A 23,995-nucleotide genomic window follows, 5' to 3' on the forward strand; every position below is an offset into this window, starting at 1 on the left:
ATTTATACAGTGGATTAGAAAATAAGCTTATTTCTAGAAAGCGGCTTAGTTTTCATTAATTATTACCAACATCTTGGCAATTATTTAATGGTTTAAAAGTTAAAATTTCTATATATATATTTAGCATCAGCCAAGGAAGTACATATCTATTATGTTCCATCTTTGGAAGTATGCAATAAGTGTAACTGCATTGAGTATATATCAAAGAGCCACAGGACAGTAAATTTAACTGGAAGGGACTATTTAAATTAGGAAGATACTCAATCATCTCCTGTGAGCAGCTTAAGGTTTTTGTTTTGTTTTGTTTTGTTTTGTTTTCTCTCATCTGGAACAAGCTAAGTTCATATTTAGAAAATAAATTCTTCTTTTGGGTGCATAGGTTTTAAAGTAAATGAGTGCCTTAGTAAATTTTGACATTTCCACTTTGTCTCCAAACACATTTAAATTCTGTTCATCTGATTGAAGATCTAAGGCATTCTCTGTTTACTTAGAAATGACTCCTTATATTAATGTGTACAAATGCTAAGTTGTATTTGTTAAATACATGTCTTGTTGCCTAAGAGTTTTCCTTTCTTTTTTTTTTATTGCATTTTAGGATTTGGGGTACATGTGAAGAGCATGCAAGATTGTTGCATAGGTACACACGTGGCAGTGTGATTTGCTGCCTTCCTCCTCTTCACCTATATCTGGCATTTCTTCCCGTGCTATCTCTCCCCAACTCCCCACCCTCCGCTGTCCCCTCCTATTTCCCCCCAACAGACCCCAGTGTGTAGTGCTCCCCTCCCTGTGTCCATGTGTTCTCACTGTTCAACATCCACCTATGAGTGAGAACATGCGGTGTTTGATTTTGTGTTCTTGTGTCAGTTTGCTGAGAATGATGGTTTCCAGGTTCACCCATGTCCCTACAAAGGACACATACTCATAGTTTTTGATGGCTGCATAATATTCCATGGTGTATATGTGCCACATTTTCCCTGTCCAGTCTATCATCGATGGGCATTTGGATTCGTTCCAGGTCTTTGCTATTGTAAACTGCTGCAATGAACATTCGTGTGCATGTGTCCTTATAGTAGAAGGATTTATAATCCTTTGGATATATACCCAGTAATGGGATTGCTGGGTCAAATGGAATTTCTATTTCTAGGTCCTTGAGGAATCGCCACACTGTCTTCCACAATGGTTGAACTAATTTACACTCCCACCAACAGTGTAAAAGTGTTCCTATTTCTCCGCATCCTCTCCAGCATCTGTTGTCTCCAGCTTTTTTAATGATTGCCATTTTAACTGGCTTGAGATGGTATCTCAATGTAGTTTCGATTTGCATTTCTCTAATGACCAGTGATGGTCAGCATTTTTTCATATGTTTGTTGGCCTCATGTATGTCTTTTGTAAAGTATCTGTTCATGTCCTTCGCCCACTTTTGAATGGGCTTGTTTTTTTCTTGTAAATCTGTTTTAGTTCTTTGTAAATTCTGGATATCAGCCCTTTGTCAGATGGATAAACGACAAAAATTTTTCCCATTCTGTTGGTTGCCAAATCACTCTAATGACTGTTTCTTTTGCTGTGCAGAAGCTGTGGAGTTTGATTAGGTCCCATTTGTCTATTTTTGCTTTTGTTACCAATGCTTTTGGTGTTTTGGTCAAGAAGTTCTTGCCTATGCCTATGTCCTGAATGGTTTTGCCTAGATTTTCTTCTATGGTTTTTATGGTGTTAGGTCTTATGTTTAAGTCTTTAATCCATCTGGAGTTAATTTTAGTGTAAGGTATCAGGAAGGGGTCTAGTTTCTGCTTTCTGCACACTGCTAGCCAGTTTTCCCAACACCATTTATTAAACAGGGAATCCTTTCCCCATTGCTTGTTTTTGTCAGTTTTGTCAAATATCAGATGGTTGTAGATGTGTGCCCTTTATCGTTTATATATTGTGATATACCCTATATCTCTGTTTTGGTACCAGTACCAAGCTGTTTTGATTACTGTAGCCTTGTAGTTTGAAATCATGTAGAATGATGCTTCTGGCTTTGTTCTTTTTGCTTAGGATTGTCTTGGCTATGTGGGCTCTCTTTTTGTTCCATATGAAGTTTAAGGTGGTTTTTTCCAGTTCTGTGAAGAAGGTCATTGGTAGCTTGATGAGGATAGCGTTGGATCTATAAATTACGTTGGGCAGTATGGCCATTTTCACAATATTGATTCTTCCTAACCAAGAGCATGCAATGTTTCTCCATCTGTTTGTGTCCTCTCTTATTTCGTTGAGCAGTGGTTTGTAGTTCTCCTTGAAGGGGTCCTTTAAGTTCCTTGTTAGTTGTATTCCTAGGTATTTTATTCTCTTTGTAGCAATTGTGAATGGCAGTTTGTTCTTGATTTGGCTCTCTTTAAGTCTGTTATTGGTGTATAGGAATGCTTGTGATTTTTGCACATTGATTTTGTATGCTGAGACTTTGCTGAAGTTGCTTATCAGTATTTTATTCTCTTTGTAGCAATTGTGAATGGCAGTTCATTCTTGATTTGACTCTCTTTAAGTCTATTATTGGTATATAGGAATGCTTGTGATTTTTGCACATTGATTTTGTATCCTGAGACTTTGCTGAAGTTGCTTATCAGTTTCAGGAGATTTTGGGCTGAGATGATGGGGTCTTCTAGATATACAATCATGTCGTCTGCAAATAGAGACAATTTGACTTCCTCCTTTCCTATTTGAATACCCTTTATTTCTTTTTCTTGCCTGATTGCTCTGGCTAGAACTTCCAGTACTATATTGAATAGGAGTGGTGAGAGAGGGCGTCCTTGTCTAATGCCAGATTTCAAAGGGAATGCTTCCAGTTTTTGCTCATTCAGTATGATATTGGCTGTTGGTTTGTCGTAAATAGCTTTTATTATTTTGAGATATGTTCCATCAATACCTAGTTTATTGAGGGTTTTTAGCATAAAGGGCTGTTGAATTTTGTCAAAGGCCTTCTCTGCATCAATTGAGATAATCATGTGGTTTTTGTCTTTGGTTCTGTTTATGTGGTGAATTACATTTATAGACTTGTGTATGTTGAACCAACCTTGCATCCGTGGGATGAATCCTACTTGATCATGGTGGATAAGCTTTTTGATGTGCTGTTGCAGTCAGCTTGCCAGTATTTTATTGAAGATTTTTGCATGTGTGTTCATCATGGATATTGGCTTGTAGTTTTCTTTTCTTATTGAATCTTTGCCGGGTTTTGGTATCAGGATGATGTTGGTCTCATAAAATGTTTTGGGAAGGATTCCTTCTTTTTGGATTATTTGGAATAGTTTCAGAAGGAATGGTACCAGTTCCTCTTTGTATGTCTGGTAGAATTCGGCTGTGAACCCATCTGGACCTGGGCTTTTTTTGGGTGGTAGGCTCTTAATTGCTGCCTCGACTTCAGACCTTGTTATTGGTCTATTCAGGGTTTCGGCTTCTTCCTGGTTTAGGCTTGGGAGGAGGCAACTGTCCAGGAATGTATCCATTTCTTCCAGGTTTTCTAGTTTATGTGCATAGAGTTGTCTGATGATGGTTTGAATTTCTGTGGCATCTGTGGTGATATCCCCTTTATCATTTTTTATTGCATCTATTTGGTTATTCTCTCTTTCCTTTTTTATTAATCTGGCTAGTGGTCTATTTTGTTGATCTGTTTGAAAAACCAGCTCCTGGATTTATTGAATTTTTGTGTCTCTATGTCCTTCAGTTCTGCTCTGATCTTAGTTATTTCTTGTCTTCTCCTAGGTTTTGAGTTTTTTTGATCTTGCTCCTCTAGCTCTTTCAATTTTGATGATAGGGTGTCAATTTTAGATCTCTCCTTGCTTCTCATGTGGGCACTTACTGCTATGTATTTTCCTCTAAAGACTGCTTTAAATGTGTCCCAGAGATTCTGGTATGTTGTGTCTTCATTCTCGTTGGTTTCGAAGAACATCTTTATTTCCACCTTCATTTCATCGTTTATCGAGTCAACATTCAAGAGCCTGTTGTTCAGTTTCCATGAAACTGTGCGGTTCTGAGTTAGTTTCTTTCGAAGAACATCTTTATTTCCACCTTCATTTCATTGTTTATCGAGTCAACATTCAAGAGCCTGTTGTTCAGTTTCCATGAAGCTGTGCGGTTCTGAGTTAGTTTCTGAATTCTGAGTTCTAACTTAATTGCACTGTAGTCTGAGAGACTGTTTGTTATGATTTCCGTTCTTTGCATTTGCTGAGGAGTGATTTACTTCCAATTATGTGGTCAATTTTAGAGTAGGTGTGATGTGGTGCTGAGAAGAATGTATATTCTGTGGATTTGGGGTGGAGAGTTCTGTAAATGTTTATTAGGTTTGCTTGTTCCAGGTCTGAGTTCAAGTCCTGGATATCCTTGTTAATTTTCTGTCTAGTTGATCTAATATTGACAATGGGGTGTTAACATCTCCCACTATTATTGTGTGGGAGTCTAAGTCTCTTTGTAAGTCATTAAGAACTTGCCTTATGTGTCTGGGTGCTCCTGTATTGGGTGCATATATATTTAGGATCGTTAGCTCTTCTTGTTTCATTGATCCTTTTACCATTATGTAATGTCCTTCTTTGCCTCTTTTGATCTTTGTTGCTTTAAAGTCTGTTTTATCAGAGACGAGAATTGCAACTCCTGCTTTTTTTTGCTCTCCATTTGCTTGGTAAATCTTCCTCCATCCCTTTATTTTGAGCCTTTGTGTATCCTTGCATGTGAGATGGGTTTCCTGGATACAGCACACTGATGAGTTTTGGCTTTTTATCCAATTTGCCAGTCTGTGTCTTTTGATTGGGGCATTTAGTCCATTTACATTTAGGGTTAATATTGTTATGTGTGAATTTGATCCTGCCATTTTGATGCTAGCTGGCTGTTTTCCCATTAGTTGATGCAAATTCTTCATTGTGTTGATGCTCTTTACCATTTGGTATATTTTTGGAGTGGCTGCTACTGGTTGTTCCTTTCTATGTGTAGTGCCTCTTTCAGGAGCTCTTGTAAAGCAGGCCTGGTGGTGATGAAATCTCTGAGTACTTGCTTGTTCACAAAGGATTTTATTTTTCCTTCACTTATGAAGCTTAGTTTGGCTGGATGTGAAATTCTGGGTTGAAAGTTCTTTTCTTTAAGGATGTTGAATATTGGCCCCCACTCTCTTCTGGTTTGTAGGGTTTCTGCTGAGAGATCTTCTGTGAATCTGATGGGCTTCCCTCTGTGGGTAACCCGACCTTACTCTCTGGCTGCCCTTAGCATTTTCTCCTTCATTTCAACCCTGGTGAATCTGACGATTATGTGCCTTGGGTTTGCTCTTCTTGAGGAATATCTTTGTGGTGTTCTCAGTATTTCCTGGACTTGAATATTGGCCTGCCTTGCTAGGTTGGGGAAATTTTCCTGGATAATATCTTGAAGAGTATTTTCCAGCTTGGATTCATTCTCTTCATCACATTCAGGTACACCTATCAAATGTAGATTAGGTCTTTTCACATAGTCCCATATTTCTTGTTGACTTTGTTCATTCCTTTTTAGCCTTTTTTCTCTAATCTTGCCTTCTCATTTTATTTTATTGAGTTGATCTTCGACCTCTGATATCCTTTCTTCTGCTTGGTCAATTTGGCTGTTGAAACTTGTGCATGCTTCGCGAAGTTCTCGTGTTGTGTTTTTCAGCTCTGTCAATTCACTTATATTCCTCTCTAAGTTGTCCATTCTCGTTAGCATTTCGTCAAATCTTTTTTCAACATTCTTAGTTTCTTTGCATTGGGTTAGAACATGTTCTTTTAGCTCATGGAAGCTTCTTATTACCCACCTTCTGAAGCCTGATTCTGTCATTTCATCACACTCATTCTCCTTCCAGCCTTGTTCCCTTACTTGTGAGGAGTTGTGATCCCTTGTAGGAGGAGAGGTGTTCTAGTTTTGGGTGTTTTCATCCTTTTTGCGCTGGTTTCTTTTCGTCTTTGCGGATTTATCCACCTGTTGTCTTTGTAGTTACTGACTTTCAGATTGGGTCTCTGAGTGGATGTCCTGTTTGTTGATGATGAAGTTATTTCTATTGCTTAGTTTTCCTTCTAACAGTCTGGCCCCTCTGCTCTAGGACTGCTGAGGTCCACTCCAGGCCCTGCTTGCCTGGGGATCACCTGCAGCAGCTGCAGAACAGTAAGGGTTGCTACCAGTTTCTTCTGCTATCTTTTCCCAAAAGGATACCCACCAAATGTCAGTCTGAGCTCTCCTTTATGAGGTGACTCTTTGGATATATGGGAGTCAGGGAGCTGCTTGAGGAGACAGTCTGTCCTTTATAGGAGCTCAAGTGCTGAGCTGTGAGCTCTGTTGTTCATTCAGAGCTGCTGGGCAGGTGTGTTTACGTCTGCTGCAGCAGAACTCATAAACCCCTTTTTTTCCCCAGGTGTTCTGTCTCGGGGAGTTAGGGCTTTATTTATGAGTTTCCGTTGTGCTGCTGCCTTTTTTTTCAGGGCTACCCTGCCCAGCAAGGAGGCAGCCTAGTCACTGTCTGCCTGCAGAGGCTTTGCTGAGCTGCTGTGGGCTCCGCCCAGCTGCCGTGTGAACTTCTCTGCAGTCCTGTTTATATGGGTGTAGTTAGAACTGCCTTGGCAATGGTGGCCCACCTCTGTAATGGCAGACTCTCTCTGTAATGGCGGGTTGCCTCGGCAATGGCAGGCTGCCTCAGCAATGGCGGACTACCTCTGTAGTGGTGGAGTGCCTTGGTAATGGCGGACACCCCTCCCCGACAGAGCTGGACTATCCCGGGTTTAGCTGTGCTTGCTGTGAAACTCTCAACCCAGAGAGTTTCCAATTGCTGTTTTTTTGTGTGTGTGTTGGTGGGGTGGGACCAGCCGAGCCTGATCACCTGGCTCCCTGCCTCAGAGCCTTTTTTTTTTTTTTTTGGTTGAATGGTTGACTCTCTCCCAGGTGTTCCAGTCGCCTGTTGAAAAGGCGCCAGAAGCTGTGTGATTTCCCATGTGGTGACCCACTGCGCCGGATGAAACAGTGGCACTGAGATTCGTGGTGCTTTTTTGCCCAGGAATCTCCTTGCCTGGCTCCCTGTTTCAGTCCCCTTTTTTTAATCAGATGAATGGGCAACTCTGCCTTCCTGGAGCTCCACTCGCCAGCTAAAAGGGGACCCAGTCCCATTTACTCTGCACTGGGAACCGCCGCGCCGGGACGCCGGCAAAACAGCCGCGCTGGTGACCCGTGGGGCTCCTCCACCTAGGAATCTCCTGGTCTGTGGGCAATAAAAATCCGTCTGGAAATGCGGCATCCACTCACCCTCTGCACTTTCACTGGGAGCTGCAATCCTGAGCTGCTCCTAACTGGCCATCTTGGATCTTCTCTGGTGCAGTAAATCAAGTTTTCCTTTCTTATAATTTAATATAAATGTCTAGGAAATAAGATTCCCATTTAATAGCTTGTAAAGAATGCTGATGTATCAGCAGTGGCCTTAACATTATTGGCTACAAGTAAGATCTACACTAATGGTTAAATCAGATTGGTTAAAATTATTCATTCTAATAAAAGCACTGAATCCATGAGGTGTTCTTGTAGCTGAAATTAACATTGGTGTTCCTATGAGCTCTTTAAAATCTTAGTTACTGAAAATTATTATTCCTTTTGACCTAATTTTTTCCTTACTTTGCATGTATTTGACAAGGTAGAGGTTAGGGATCGGAGAGTATATAAAGAATGAAATAAAATGTAGTCACTTTTAACTATATCCACATATATCCACAGGGAGATGGGGGTTAACACTGATAATTATTCTCAACATTCTTCTTCTGGGTTTTGAGTTAATTGAGAAATATGCATAGCACTCAGAAACACAGGGATCAAAATATCAGCATAGTTATCAGTAAAGATGAATATGTCTTGGACCTGCAACTCAAACCAAGTACCTGTACCCATGTCTAGACTTTGGGGTTTCTCATCAGAGTATTACAGTTACAGAATGTGTCACTCGCTGCTTCCCATCCTTGGATTCTGAATAGTAAGTGTGGAAAAGAGGAAATCAACATGCATAGGACTTTTAACATATTAACTCTACTAGTTCAAGAAAAATCAACTGATGGATGTTAGATCAATGGATGTCAGACTGTCTCCTCCCATCATAACACTGAAATGGGTCAGTGTTAGGGTTGCGAGATTTAGCACATACAAAAATTATAGGCTGCCAAGCTAAATTAAATTTCAGATAAGCAATGAGGTTTTTTTTTTTTCAGCATTAAGTATATTCCAAATGTTGCATGTGACATACTAAGTATGAGATACACCTAACTCCTCCTCCTATGGGTAGGAGTGAATTAAGGGATATAAAGATACCTAAAATTACACACTGGCAGAAGTATCATGAAAAAATGAAGGCAGGGCATAGGGTTCCCATGACATGCTTTGGGGAATTTTGCAAGTTTAAGTCATCAAAATCTTTGAAAAGTTAAAGTTATTTAGAAGACAATCACATAATGCTACAATATTTAAAATAGTTGTTCATTTTACAACTATTGGTGATGAATGAATACACACCTTGCTGTGGGTTCTATAAAAGAAGTAAAATTAAAAAAAATCCTGCCCTTAGTGAAATATATATTATTTAATTATTATCATATAACATAAAATATTTATTTCTCAGTACAAAACACAGTAGGTATTGTTAGATGAATGATACCATAAATAATGCTAGAAGAATTCAGAGTAGGGAGGGATCTTTGTGGGCTGCATACCAGTTAAGAAGCATTAAAAAGTAGAAATTTGACCCATTTACTATGAGTCTAGAGATAGAATGAGCTTAAAGTAGAGGACAGAAAGAAATGGATGATGTCAAATGGTAACTGATGATATGTTAATGAGTACATATACGATGCCTGCTTTGGATTTCTAGGGCTGTTTGGAGAGTATTTTCCAGGGGCTAAGAATAGAAGTTAATGAAGTGGCAATCCGGTGGAAAATTAAAGTCTTCATGAGGAATGCTGAAAATAAGAACTAATGAGAGCTGGTGACCTAAGGAGTAGAGTCCAAAATGATAAATCTGTGTAACTGGCATGGTATCAACTCTGTTTCATTTATTTTTTATTTTTTGGAGACAGAGTCTTACTCTGTCACCCAGGCTGGAGTGCAGTGGCATGATCTCGGCTCATTGCAACCTCCACCTCCCGGGTTCAAGCAATTCTCCTTCATCAGCCTCCTGAGTAGCTGAGATTACTGGCGTGCACCACCATGCCCAGTTAATTTTTGTATTTTTAGTAGAGAGAGGGTTTCACTGTGTTACCCAGGATGGTCTCAATCTCCTGACTTCGTGATCCGCCCACATCAGCCTTCCAGCGTGCTGGGATTACAGGTGTGAGCCACACTGCACCTGGCCCACCAACTCTATTTTAACTATTGCTTAATATGTTGAAGAGTTGAAGGGTTTTCAAAGTACTTTTTATTATGAAAATTTTAAAAACATGTATATGAAGGGTAATATGACAACATCTATATACCAACCACCCAGAATTGGAATGTTTCAGGGTTTTTTTTTTTTTTCATTTTCTCAAATCATTGGAACTAGAGTTGAAGTCCCCTTTGTATCCAGTCCCCATCCTATTCTCCTCTCTCCAGCGACAACTGTCAGAAAATTGGTGAGTTTCTGCCTATCAAAGTTTATTATAGATTTACAACATATAAATATATCTGTAAAATAGCTAACATTTTGTATGTTTTAAAATGTTATAGAAAATATATCACTTTTTATATCATTCCATAGCTTTCTTTTCTATTTAAAATTATATTTTAAAGATATATAAAGGTTACAATATATATTTGTTGAATAAATAAATCAAAGTTGTTATGCCCCAAGTTATTTATCCAACCTACTGATGAACATTTAGGTTATTTCCGACATTTTATTATAATAAACATTCTTGTCTATGTCTTTTGAACAAATGTTCTAGAATTTCTCTAGGGTATATTTTTAGAAGTGAAAAAAATACACACTTTTATTTTTAACAAATATTGCCAAATTGCTTTGTAATGCAGTTTTACCAAATCACCCTCCCACCATGTGTCCCATTTCCTGACATCCTTGCTAACCCTTCGTTACGCTCTTTAAATTTGTCAATCTAATGAGAAACATATGATATCTCAGCATTTTTAGTTTGCATTTCATGAATACTAATGAGCATAAACAATTTTTCATATGATTATTGGCCATCCTTATTTCCCTTCTAAAACACTGCCTGTTCATATCCTATTTTTTTCTTTTTGCTTATATGTTCTGGATACTGATCCTATATATTACAAACATGTTGTAGTGTTGTCTTTTAAGTTGTTTTTGAAATTACAAAACATTTATGGATTTCTACTGTTTACAAAGCTCTTTTGATACTCACCCCAACACTGAGAGAGGTGTTATTTTTGTTGTTGATTCGGCTGCTGCTGTTACTATCGTTATATTTATTGGACTCCTCTTCATAGTCTTCACTTTGGAGATGTGGAAACTGAGGGTTTCAGAAATTACAGGTCCAGCATCAAAAAGTGGCAAAACCAATTCTCAGACCTGTGTGCTGTACTCTTTTAAGTGACAAGAGGGCACCACATAGCATGGAAGTTAGGTATAGTCTCTGGTGTGCCGAAGATGGCTCATGTCACCTTGTGAGAGTCAACTGCTAAATTTCCAGAAATTTTGTGAGCCAGTTGTTAACCACACATATTATTAAACGTTGCATTATATATTTAACTTACAAATAAATAAATTACATTAACAACAACAGTAATAAATACTCAAAACTCATTACTTCCTAATTATTGTACTAAATCTTACTACTGTATATGTACTTGAAGTTGTTTGCATTCATGGCAACTAGATGATGGAAATCCTGCATAGTGCTATGCTGCTATGTATTTGTGTTTCTCTTTCCAATTCTGTGTTCAGTAATGTCACATTAGTAACTTGAAATCTGATATAGTAGGACTTTTTACACAATACACATCTGCTACAAATTAGGGCTTGAATTACTATTTTATTTATTGTCTAGACCAAAGAAAGTGATGAAGAAAACAATAATGCAGATTAAACTCAAAAGTGTATTATATCTGTAACAGTTGAGTACGAAAAAAACTAAGAAAATGTTTCAGTATTTGAAAAGTATTATCTTATCCAGCTGCAAAGTTGCTTATATCAATGACAAACGAAATTTCAATGCACATCCACCTTTTTCTTTGTTTCACTTTTGTCTTACTTGTTAAAGAAGAGGAAAATGTCAACCAACATTCTTGTTGGAACTACACTCATTCATCAATTGCAACCATAGATTGGCTAAGGATATAAGAATTTGGTCAAAAATCAATGAAAGCATTCTCTTAAGAGTCAATTTGCTATATAAAATTTATAATAGAGAATATTGTATATTTTGTTATTATTTGAAAATCGTATACCATACATTCTTTATATCAATAGCATTTCTAATAAACTTATGTATGTATATGTGTATACTTACACTTTTTTTCCCTGGAGAGACAGTTTTTAAATACTTTTCAGCAGGCTACTGGGTACCATTTTTCTCCTTCATTTCTTCCCTCTCCTAGGCCAATTGGGTACTAAGTTCTTTGATTCTGCTTCTTAGTATTTTTTAGACTTTGTCACTTTGCATTCTCATTGCTGGTACTTGAGAGCCTTATCCCTCATTGATGTCATAGTAAATTTCCTGGTAGATGTTAGCTTCCAAGCCTGTTTTCCTGTCATTTTTTATACAGCAATCAGAGTGATTTTCCTAACATGAAAATGTGATCATGTCACACCCCTGCTTAAAATTGTTCAGTGGCTCTCATTGCTTTCAAGATAAAGTTTTGCCATGGCATAAAAGAAACTACTGTTTATCCGTTGCTCCTGCACTTCCAACTTGCATATCATACTCTGGGCTGGGTACCCTCTGTGTAACTTTTATAGATGTTATCACACTATATTGCTGTTGCTCTTTTTGGTCTAATATTTTGTTATGAAAATTTTCAAACATATGGAAAAGTTAACAGAATTATACAGCAAACCCATTACCCGCCACCTAGATTTCACAATTGATATTTATAATGAACATATTTGCTCTATTGCATAACCTACCCATCTACCCATTCTTCTATCCATCTCCTTTCTTTATGATGCATTTCAAGGTAAGCTGCAGATACTGGTACATTTTGTTCCCAAACCCTTCAGCACGGTATTGTCAACTAGAGTTAGATATTTGATTACTGAATTTTTTTTTTTTTGTAAAACTTGTCATTGCTCTTTACTTGCTTATTTTCTTCATTGGGTTGAAGTGACTGGGTCTATTTTCTATCTAATGCCTCACATATAGCAGAAACTAGATTAATGTTAGTTAAGCGAATGAGTTTTGGATTTCATCAGATGTTACTTAGATAGCTTCTTGATCCGATATAAGAGTAGTTTTATTACTCTTTGGTTCATCTCCTCATTCTTCTGCCCAGAAAATCTGTAGAAAGCAACATATTCCACCCGTTCAGCATCACAGATGATTACAAATTTTAATCTTTTAACAATAGTTGACAAACTCTCACACTATGTGTTTCTACAAAGTCCCACAAGGTGGTGCCCAAATATCTTTTTTCAAACAACAGTCCCTCAAGACCCATGCAGAGTCCTGACTAAATTGTGTTAGTATTTGACATTTCTGAATTTGGTCAATTATCATAACAGAAAATATATAATTAAGTAAAAGTTAATCAACATTAATTAACATAAAATTGTATATGTGCAATTTCAAAATTTATACTTCTGGATATAAACAAGGAATAATGATAATAGGTACCTTATATCTGTGTAGAATTTAATATTATTAAAAGGTTTTTCATATCCCCAAATAGGAAAAAAATTCACCTCAAGTCCCCTTTACTATAAACTTTGTCCATGAATAATTTACCCTTAGTATAGAGTTTATAAGGGCAGAAGAAAAAACAAACCGTTGTACAGGAGGAACTATAAAATGTAGATGGAATGAAAAAAACAGACGACCTTTTTACCTTAATTGGGAACAATGAGGTATAAACCAGCATTGTAATGGCTTAATATAACGTGGGATAATAGTTACTTAATGCTCTTAAAACACTTTTATTCAAGAAATTTGAGAGAGTCATCTTAAAACTTTTTTTTTGATATTCTTATTAAATCTCAAATACACTGACCAGAAAACGCAAGTGGATATTGCATTTCTGCAACTTATTCTTCATGAAAATGATTATATCTACCTATATTACTGGCTATATTTTGATCAGGGATCAAAAACATGGGTCACCAATCAGTGAAGGAGCTGTAACAATCCCCAGCTACTCAGATAAACCTGCCCAAACCTAGAGGAGAAAGTTTTTCAACCCAGGGTTTGAAGAGATGGTGTTCATTGCCTTTGATGGCTCAGGCATTAAGATTTACACAGTGAGAGGTGAGACTCTTTAACATGCTGGAACTTAGCCCATGATGATTTTTTCTGAGCCGTTAGCCATTAAAGTTAAATCCTTAATATAAATTATTAGCCATCCAGCTTCCTTTTTCTCCTGCTCAAGCATGAGCCTGGATAGTGCAAAGGCCTAAAAATTTTCTAAGGCATTTAGAGATAATGAAAGATGGCCGCTTGATACACAAAGACCTAAACTTTATTTCCTCAGTAATTAATGATTTGACCTTTGGGTGGGTCTTAATATCTGTCCTCTATTTTGTCAACTGTGAAATGGCAGAATTAAATAAAAGTGGCTTCTAAGTTTCCTTCCAATTCAGAGATTTGACACTATTGTTTGTCCCCAATACAAGAAAAGTTTAAGTACTAATCAGTGGGTAATCAAAGAATTAACCAAGATATAGAACAACACTGTCTAATACCTGAAAGTAAAATGAACTAAGTGAAAAGTAGAAATATTTCTCCATTTAAAGCAGGGTTTAGTCAAGCTGTAAATAGATCCGATCTTTCTCTTTTTGTTGGCTCTGCATGAAAAAGTTAAAACTGGTCTATCTACTGACCAAAGAAAGTAATTAAAGAAAAATCTTGAACATTCAAACATATGATAGGACTAGATAGCTCTACTTTCAGATATTTCTTAGGAAAAAAACTGTAAAATTTTCCAGATGGGACCCTGATTTTTTTGGTCTAAAATAATTGATTTTAGTAAGGAATAAACAACATTGAAAGAAGAAATATTAATATTGAAGAAACATTTTAGAGAAAGAGATTAATAGCCATTAGATTGGTATAATGGGAATTTAGCCTGTCACTGTAGCCTACGAGGCACTGTGTGTTGCACATGTGACACAATTATTCAAGCTGGGGATTGAAGCAAGATCTCTTAGGGAGTAAACAATATGAAAGATAATTGAGTCCATATTGCTGTACACCAAAACTGCTCTAAACAATGAAGTTTATTAAATAATAGTAACACTTGAAAAATAATAGAGGGAATGTGAAAGGATCAACTCAATCAGAATTTGGTGAGGGAAAGGGGACTGAAGTCACATTGTTCCAGATTTAAGCAATGCCACATCTTATATTTTATAACCAATGATAGTTTTTATTTCCTTGTTGTCTTTGAATGCTTTTACTCTTTCCCTTTGTTGAAAAGTAAGACCAATACAGTTTTGGTGTTTGCTGTAGTTTGAATATTTGTCCCCTCCAAACCTCATATTGAAATTTCATCCTCATTGTTGATAATGGGGCTTGATGGGAAACATTTGGGTCATGTGGGTGGATCCCTTATGAATGACTTGGTGCCATCCTTGAGGTAATGAGTGAGTTCTCTCTGTATTAGTTCCTGGGGGAGCTGATTGTTTAAAAGAGCCTGGCACCTCTCTCCCTCTCTTACCATATGATCTGCACACTCTGGCCCCATTTCATGTTTTGCCATGAGTAGAAGCAACCAAAAGCCCTCACCAGAAGCAGATGCTGGTGTCATGCTTCTTGCACAGCCTGCAGAATTGTGAGCCAAATAAACCTCTTTTCTTTATAGATTACTTAGCCTTAGGTATTCCTTTATAGCAACACAAAATGAACTGAGACACTATTCCTCTAATTACTGATAAAGGAGTTGAGAGAATGCCTAAGTCATACTCTGGGTCCAAGGATAATGAATCCCAGAGATTTCAGAGCTTTGGGGCAAGTGTTAGAAATTCTGCTATATCAATCTTTTCTACTGACCAAAAAAGAAAGAAAGAAAGAAAGAAAAAGTAAAAAAGAAAAAAGAAAAGGACCTTCAAAAACAAATTTCTTCAAATTATGTACAAAGATCATTTATTTCCTTCTTGTTAGATGGTAATTTTTTTTTCTACTCTAGATCAGCAGTGTGGGAGGTGACTAAAATTGGGAGAAGCTTGTGAGACTATACTATGTCTTCGTCTTGGTCCACATGTATAACTTTGATTTGTTACCAGCCTTTTTTTGTATGTGTGTATCTATGACTTCATGCGGATAAAATTCTCTGAACTATATAAGTCCTAACAGACTTGTCTCTTTTTAAATGATTCTAGGACCCCCCCAAATGCCATCACTACTGAAATGAAGATGTTGGCACTGGTACTAGAATCAATAAACACAATGCAGATCCTACTATGGTAGCATATTACAAGAATTTGAAAAAGTTGAAAAAAGATTTTCATCTAGCAGAGCTTTGGAGAAGAGCAATTTATTGTATCATAGACCTCAGGTAATTGATAAACACTAAAAATTACTTCTAATAATCATTAATTTAACAAATATGTGTGCTTACTCTGGGCTATAACAATAAAAATAGTGTGCTTTTTTTTTTTTTTTTTGAGACAGAGTTTCGCTCTTCTTACCCAGGCTGGAGTGCAATGGCGCGATCTCGGCTCACCGCAACCTCTGCCTCCTGGGTTCAGGCAATTCTCCTGCCTCAGCCTCCCGAGTAGCTGGGATTACAGGCACACGCCACCATGCCCAGCTAATTTTTTGTATTTTTAGTAGAGACGGGGTTTCACCATGTTGACCAGGATGGTCTCGATCTCTTGACCTCGTGATCCACCCGCCTCGGCCTCCCAAAGTGCTGGGATTACAGGCGTCAGCCACCGCGCCCGGCCACGTTGCCTTTTTCTAGTCGTTATGTTTTCCATGCGCTCTTATTTGGTCGGGTGTATGTCCTATAGCATGCTAATTCAAGACCATCTGTTGGGATTAGGATTGCAGTGGTGCATTGTTTCTCTGGGTGCAAAACTAAATGCCTTTTATAGATTGACAAAATGAAGATTTTATTTTGCATTGTCTTCCCAATCAATTTAGTGCTGATTTTCACACTTGGTAATGAGAGGTGGAAAATCTTTGGTTTGAGTTACCCTATTTAATGTTGGAGAATGAAAGGGAATGGATGAGTAAGTTGGACTTCAAGCTCCCACCAACATTAATCAAAACAGTTCCAAAGCAGAAGGGCTTTAGTTCATTTTCCCCATCCAGGAATCACCTGTTTGCTTCTTAGTGGCATTATTATTCTGCAAGTTGTTAACCTGCCTCAGGTTAACAGCTAAAAGAGAGTTAACCTTCTGAAAATATGCTACTTCCTTGTCTCTTGATTCTCATCTCACAAAAGTAAAAAGTGTGACTAACATCCACAGGCTATCAGGTAAATATGTCATTGTTTCCTAAGAAATTCCATTGTTATTTCTGCATTATACCCACTGTTTCTTCTTTCAGTTACCGAAGCCTCACAAAACTTCCTCAGTTCCTCAAAACCTGCATTGTGATGAGACAGTGAAAACACAGGCATTCAGATGGATACTTAATGATGCAGTAGTTGTTTTAAGTGAGGCGTACAGGTCATTAGAAACCTGAGTTGAAAGTTCATTTTGCCATTCTTTAGTGTTAGTATGACAGTGGACAAGTTACTGAACCCTTCTGTGCCTCTATCTCAGAAAAATTTACAAGGGGTCCTGGAATAACGTCTTGTTCAATGTCCATTTTGTTATAACATTGATGAGAAAAAGAAATCAATTCCTGGGCCAGGCTCACTGTGTGGAGTTGACATGTTTTCCCCATGCCTGTGTGAGTTTTCTTCAGGTTCTGGGGTTTGCTCCCACATCCCAACGCTTTGCCCATTAGGTGCATTGGTGTGTCCACATGGTCCCTGTCTGAGAGAGTGGGTGGGTGTGTGCGTGCCCTGTGATGGAATTGCCTCCTGTCCAGGGCTGGTTCCCACCTTGCACCCTCAGATGCTGGGATGGGATCTGGTCAACCATAACCCTGAACTGGAATACGTAGGTAAATAGTTATCTTGTTTTTATCAATCTTTTATAAATGTATGTATAGCTTAGATTTATTTCAATGTTTAATATTAGAAGCATTTTGAGTCTTTATTTAGAAGTTTAGTAATGTTTTTGTGACTAGAAGTATGCCATAGGAGCTTAACTCTTACTTATATCAATCAGCTCATGGGAAAATTGGCTTCATTATGTATTGTTTCACTTTATGTCACAGTTTCCAAGAACCTACGGAAGACATTAAGTGAGGACTTACTGTGTATAGATGGTTGTTTTTGACGGACTAAATAAGCTAATGTGTGTGAAGCATGCAGCACAGTGCCTAGCACCTGGTAAGTGTCCATAAATTGGAGGCTATTATTGCTATAATAAGGAAATCTATATGCATTACAATGCCTTAGAAAGCTTATTTTAAATAATTGTAATATGAACATATATATGGCTTTCTTGGATGATCTTGCTATTCTCTATTTCAGAGGAAGTCCAGAAAGAAGCCTGCCTGTTAGTTGTCTAGGAGTCAAGGGGCTTTTTGACAGTACATATTACACTGATAAACACTGACTTAATATGGGCTGTAACCACAAGGTAGAAAACAGGGAAAAAGAGAGTGGAACAACCACAGTAACCTCCTTTCCTGGTCAGAGACCAAAATATTAACTGCTGTAAACCTCTCATATTACAGTTTGAACAAATCTTAATAAAAATTAAATCTACTCCCTCATTTCATAAATAGTAAACAAAGCCCCCATAAGAGTGAGGGGCAGAACTATGACTATGCTCAGACCACTCTTTCCCTGTACTTTATATATACATTTTATTATTAAAAAATTCAAAAATCACAGAAATACAAAGACTAGAACAATGCACATCTATGTACTCATCCAGCTTTAATAACAACCAACCTGTTACCTCTCTTAAAAAACCAGCTTTGAATCTGAGTCTAGCGTCATTTATACTCCTTCACAGAGCTCTTCAGAACCAGTATCTTAGAGCACATCCCCCAGGCAAAGAAATGTAGCAATAAAAAGAGAAGGACATACTATGAGAATCAAAGGCAGGCTATCAACAAATACCTATAAGGTAGAAAGTTCTCTCAAGTTGTTTCCTCAGTAGTCTGGAAAACACAGTCTAGTCCTGAAAGGACACTGTTCCTTTAAATTGCTTACTGATCCCACCCAGATCTTGCATCCTGGCCAAATGCCTGACCACTCTTGCTTTAACTTAGTCTAATAAACATGAATAAAAGATTGCAGAACATCCTAAAGCAAAGACACTTTTATTTCCCACAGAACAGAACAATATCAAATAGCTAACTTCACCCCCAACCATAGTCCTTGCTGTTGGCATTTACTCAACTAGTCTTTACTCAACCAGTCCTGTTTGACAAACTTTATAAGGTAAGACATAATGGCTTTATTTTAGTCACTTGAAATCAGATAGGACCATCAAGAAACTGTGGAAGACTAAATGATTTACATACTTTTTAGGTGAAGAAAGCTTGTCAAAAGTTTTTATTCTCTGATCTTCAAATCATTATTAGAGAAATATTAACATTGTTAAAATGTAGAAATTTAAAATTTAAAGTTATTTTGAAATTGATTTTTAATTTACAGTCTTCTAAATTGTATTACAATGATGTTAATATATTTTAGGACGTCTTTTCCTTAATTTGGAACAGGTGTTTACAACTCAGAATTAGTTACACAATACTTTATAACTTGGCTAGTTTGTCAATTTGAATAAAGGCTTCATTCAATCATTTTGTATTTGTATAGAAACTAATGAGATGCAAACATTGTAACTAAGGTTGGTAAACTCTGCTGAAAGATCATTTTATTTTTGAACAATCACACACAAAAAAAGTATTTTGGATTTATTGATCCTGATATTTACCCAAAATAAATTTTAGGCCAAAAAGTAAAAATATGGTTTTTGATTACAAATTATGATTGTTTCTGCATTTATAAAATTTAATCTATAGTAAACACAGAGGTTCACACTTCTTTCACTTAACTAATGGCATTGTTTCCTCTGAAACATATTTTGCTTGTATGTGACATCAGAAAGAGAGAAAGGTAAGAATTATTAAAAACAGAGGCAAAATAAAACATGATTAAAAAGTGATTAGAAATGAGTGGGCTCTCAAGATGCCAAATTAATAGAGGAGAAAGATATTTCAGGAAAGCTGTAGAACTAACAAACTAGATAAACAAAACTAGAGAGGTATGGAAATGTCCTCTGGCTACAATAGGGAAACAGAAAGAAATAAGACTTTGGTTTGGGAGGGCTAGATTAAAAATGTCAGAGCAAATGAGACTAAAATCTGACATTGTGATTATTGTCAATAGAAAGTTATGTTTGTGAATATCATATATATAGGGGTCAGGTATGAATTCATGATTATATGCCAAGAAAATAGTATGAGCAGGTGCTTAGTTTTGGGAAAAGATAAATCTTTATTTAAGGCCAGTATTTCTAAAACTTTACATGAAGGGTTTTGAAGAGTTGCTTGATTATGTTGCTTATAAAATCTTGCTTGGTTCTCAATGGAATTCAATTCTCAGTCTCTTATTTCCAGAACTTCTGAGATGTCCTTTATGGTATGAACTCAACCAAAGAGAAAAGTCATATGTAATACCATGGCCATGGTAATATTCCCTTACCCCTCTGAAAATGCAGTAACAGCTGTGTTTTTCACATAGCCTTATGGTTACACTAACTTTCAGACTTAAAGTTGTACATCATTTATTCTTTTCCTTGATTAGCAAAGGGATAACTTGAGGAGAGAGGGCCTTTGTGTGTTCTGTTTTCTTAGCACACTTCTTCGTTTTGTTTTGTTTTGTTTTTTAAATACCCAGCTGTCTTTACATCTTAGTATACCTTGTCTGAGCATCAGTTGGCATTTGGCCAATTGCAACCTGAGATGTTTGGTCATACCTATCCAAAGTTCTTTTAATAAACTTCCAGCTGGATGATGCTATGTGAGGAGCAGACTATGGCATGAAGCCATCCATTGGTCCTCTCCTAACCCAACAGCTTTGTTTCCCTTTGGGGTTTATCCATCTGGCATGTATGAAGAAAGTCAGTCTTCCATCTCACTCCTCACTGCCTTTGCATATATTTCCACCCTCTATTCAGATTCTGGAAAAATCGTGCTCATGATTTCCCAGATTCTTGTCCCCTAAAGGCAAGGTGCCAAAGAAGGAAAATGTGATTCCTTTTCCAGAATTCCTGAAGTCAGTAAAGTTTCAGCAGGCAAGCATTTTCAAGCCATGCTAAATATTGATTTGAAATAAGCTTTCTCGTTCCCGTTCTCTTGGGTATACTGAGGCAGCAACATGTGAGTCTTCTCCTGCCAGGGAAATCTATGAGTTTAAAAGCCATTTGGTTTGTAGCTAGGTATACTGAATGATGAAGATTGAGGATTTTAATACAGAATTAGATTTTTCATTGTTAATCTACACAGAAAAATAGTTTCACAGGGCTATTCAGAGGGGGTGCTTCTTGACTTCAAGTCCTGTTTCTGTCCATTAGTGCTTTTAGCCATCACTGAAAGAAAAGTATTGCTTTTAAGCAAATCTGTTATTTTTACTCTCATACTATCAGATAGGCAGCTTTGAACCTCTGGTGGAGACAAAGTTTCCAAAGCTAGGGTAGAAAAAAGAAATGGGATTCTATGGCAACAGAAGGGCAATTTAATTTTTACTTTGACCTCTGAACTCACTGAAGTTATATATGTAGTATTAACTCTGAAAGGGTGGTAGTTGTAAATTCTGCAAAGTACTGTATTTGTCAGGAATCAGTTATAATGAAAGTGAATGGAATGACCATATAGCAATCTGAATTCACCCTGAAGAATCTGGAAATGTCAAAGCAGACTCTGTGATTGAACCACAGTAATCATATATAGTCGATTGAAATGTTTTTAAATGGCTTTCTCCACTCTATGCGCCTCATAATATAATGGGGAATTAAGAATACTTGAATATAGTTCTTTGAATGTATAGAAATATTCACTAATAAATGTTTGATCATGGTGCTATGATTTACTTGGATTGAAATCTTTTAAAATCTCAATGTGAATATTTTTCTAGAAATATGAATGAAAACATCTTTTTCCAGTCACATGCCAGTTTTAAACTCTGTTGGTTTGAAATTTAAAAATAACAAACACCATATTTTATTAAAGTATTTATAACTGACTTTTCTATTATAGGTGCTGCAAGGCAGATGATTTTTCACCATCTACCGTAATGTGGAACAGATATTTTTTCTTCTATCTCCTGCTTTTGTCAGCATTTACTAGTCAAACAGTATCTGGACAAAGAAAGAAAGGACCAAAGCCAAATTTGCTTGCAAGGAAAAGTGATGTCCAGGGTAAAAAAAAAACTTGTTTGTTTTTAAGTTTAGCCTGTTAAAAATACTTATGTGAATTTTTCTAAATAGCATTTGATATTTATAGCAAGCCGTATGTATGTATACATGTGATAGTTTACTTTTATAAAATTATATGGTAATATACCTAACATACTTATAGCACATCAGAGTTTTTAGTAAGAGCACTTGTGCACTTATTATCCAATTCGAGCCTCACAGTAACCTTGTAAAATAGGCAGGACAGAGATTGCCACTCATAGCATAGATAAAGAAATTGAGGTCTTAAGAGGTTGAGTGGCATACTCAAGGCCATAGGCAAATTAACGAGTAAGATACAGAGCTGAGATTCAAGCTTAAGTTGGGTTTAAGTTAGGTTTCTTCCCCACTTACTCTTACTACAATGTATATAGTCATTTTCTCCCTTGATTTCAAGAAATTGAAAAAAAAAATAGGGACTCACTGATATGACACAACCTGAGAATGAGAGTGTCATGTACTTCTGGACAGCGATGCTCAGTGTTAGTTGGATTTTTAAAATGTGATGCATCTTGACTTCCCATTTCCTCCCACTTTCAGCAAGTGTAACATTGAGAAGATGCTCAGAATATATGATATTTTATTTATTTTTAATTTGCATGATTTTATAAGGAGAAAATAATTTATAAACTTAGACATTTAGTTTTTTACAATTTAAAGCTTTTGTCCAATGTGTCTCTCTTACTCTCCTCATTCTGCTCTCAAAATGAAACAATATACAACACACCACTTCAGGGCTTTCCTTATGCAAATTTGTTTCATGATAGGAATAATTATTTTGCCTAACCTGTTTCTTCTGTTTCAGACTCCATTTGTTTCATAGATATTGTCTTCATCGTAGACAGCTCTGAAAGTTCTAAAATTGTCCTCTTTGATAAACAGAAAGATTTTGTGGATGGCCTGAGTGACAAGATTTTCCGATTGACTCCTGGTCGCTCTGTGGAATATGACATAAAACTGGCAGCCCTTCAGTTTAGCAGCTCTGTCCAAATTGATCCACCTTTTTCTTCTTGGAAGGACCTGCAGACGTTTAAGCAGAAGGTCAAGTCTATGAATTTAATTGGGCAAGGTACTTTCTCTTATTATGCCATCTCCAATGCCACTAAGCTACTTAAGAGAGAAGGGCGAAAGGGTAGTGTGAAAGTGGCTTTGCTGATGACTGATGGCATTGACCATCCAAAGAATCCAGATGTTCAAAGTATTTCTGATGATGCCAGAATTTCAGGAATATCATTTATCACTATTGGACTTTCTACTGTAGTCAATGAAGCCAAACTTCGTTTGATCTCTGGGGATTCATCCAGTGAACCCATTTTACTGTTGAGTGATCCAACCCTAGTGGATAAAATTCAAGACCACCTGGTAGGTACCTAATGGGTTGGTTATACAGTTGTCATCATAATGTTGATATATTTGTTGTAAATTCCATAAGGAGAGATATTGGATCAAAAAGATGGGGAAAATGAGAATTCACCTTGAAAGCAGAAAGAAGAATCTTTTGGAAGTGTCACTCTACTTGGCAGTTTACTTCAGATAAACTGGAAAGGTTCCAGGCAAATTCCCTGGAATTGCATTCTTAACGTTATTGTTAGCTGATGCTGAGGATTTTGGAAGTGTTACTTTCCGGTTGTATACCTCAGGCTCCCGTTTGTACATCCTACAGTCATGAACATTGCTGACTTACATTCAGGTTGTGGTATTAGGCTATATTTATTCTAAGTTGGTCTTTTCCCGTTTCCTATCTGTACAGGTATTTTTGACGCAATTTTCACATACTCTCTCTTACTCTTTTAAAGGACTGAATATGTTTGGCACTGTCTCACCTATTGTTACATTATGCTACTTTAAAAATTTTTAAAACTTCCAATTTTTAAAATTACTGCCTTGTTTCTTAGATGTTAACAAGCCCATCCAATTTAAAATCATCTGCAACCTGCAGTCAAGCAATAGTTTCTCCCATCAGATCAATGAGTACCACTTGATTGATCTTATTAGCTTTTCTTTATTTGTTGCTCAGCTGTGTGTAAAAGCCTTTCCTTGCTGCCTTGTAAAACACACGGCACAGCAATCAAAAGGAGATCCCTCTTCACCATATTTCTCAAGGAGAAAACTCTAGAGATAAATTGGTTGGTTGCCTAAGTGTTAAAAATCAATTTTCTTAAAAACTTGAACTTCTTTGATTTCCTGAGAAATGAAGGCAAAGGTGTGCTTTATGTACTGAGCATTTCGTATGGCTGCTCAGAAAACGCAGGCTCTATTTCAGAAATTGTTTTGCTCCTTTTGTCCTGTCCCTGGATCCTTTTCTCAACATTACTCTTTTTATTCTCTGTTGTTTTCAGCATAAGACCTGAGGTTTTCTTACCTAAATAATAGCTCTTG

The 23,995-nt window shown here is 36.9% G+C and overlaps 1 protein-coding gene across 6 annotated transcripts in view; it reads left to right on the forward strand.

The window, feature by feature from the left end:
* COL28A1 (collagen type XXVIII alpha 1 chain) overlaps positions 1 to 23,995 on the forward strand; it is a 201,272-nt gene that overhangs the window by 15,614 nt on the left and 161,663 nt on the right. For 3 of the 6 annotated variants that reach the window (XM_064380376.1, XM_021674199.2, XM_064380375.1), the window contains 3 exons: positions 17,421 to 17,535; positions 21,420 to 21,580; positions 22,422 to 22,978. In XM_064380376.1, coding sequence (XP_064236446.1) covers positions 21,457 to 21,580; positions 22,422 to 22,978 — 681 coding nt within the window. In that variant the 5' untranslated portion in view covers positions 17,421 to 17,535; positions 21,420 to 21,456. Of the gene's footprint in view, positions 1 to 15,528; positions 15,643 to 17,420; positions 17,536 to 18,469; positions 18,601 to 21,419; positions 21,581 to 22,421; positions 22,979 to 23,995 lie in introns of those variants that run through there. The other 3 variants (XM_021674202.2, XM_021674200.2, XM_021674198.2) reach the window with 3 other exon arrangements.

This window comes from Aotus nancymaae, unplaced genomic scaffold (genome assembly GCF_030222135.1).
Source record: "Aotus nancymaae isolate 86718 unplaced genomic scaffold, 86718_ANA_hifiasm-v0.15.2.pri h1tg000025l, whole genome shotgun sequence".
Classification (NCBI taxonomy): domain Eukaryota; kingdom Metazoa; phylum Chordata; class Mammalia; order Primates; family Aotidae; genus Aotus; species Aotus nancymaae.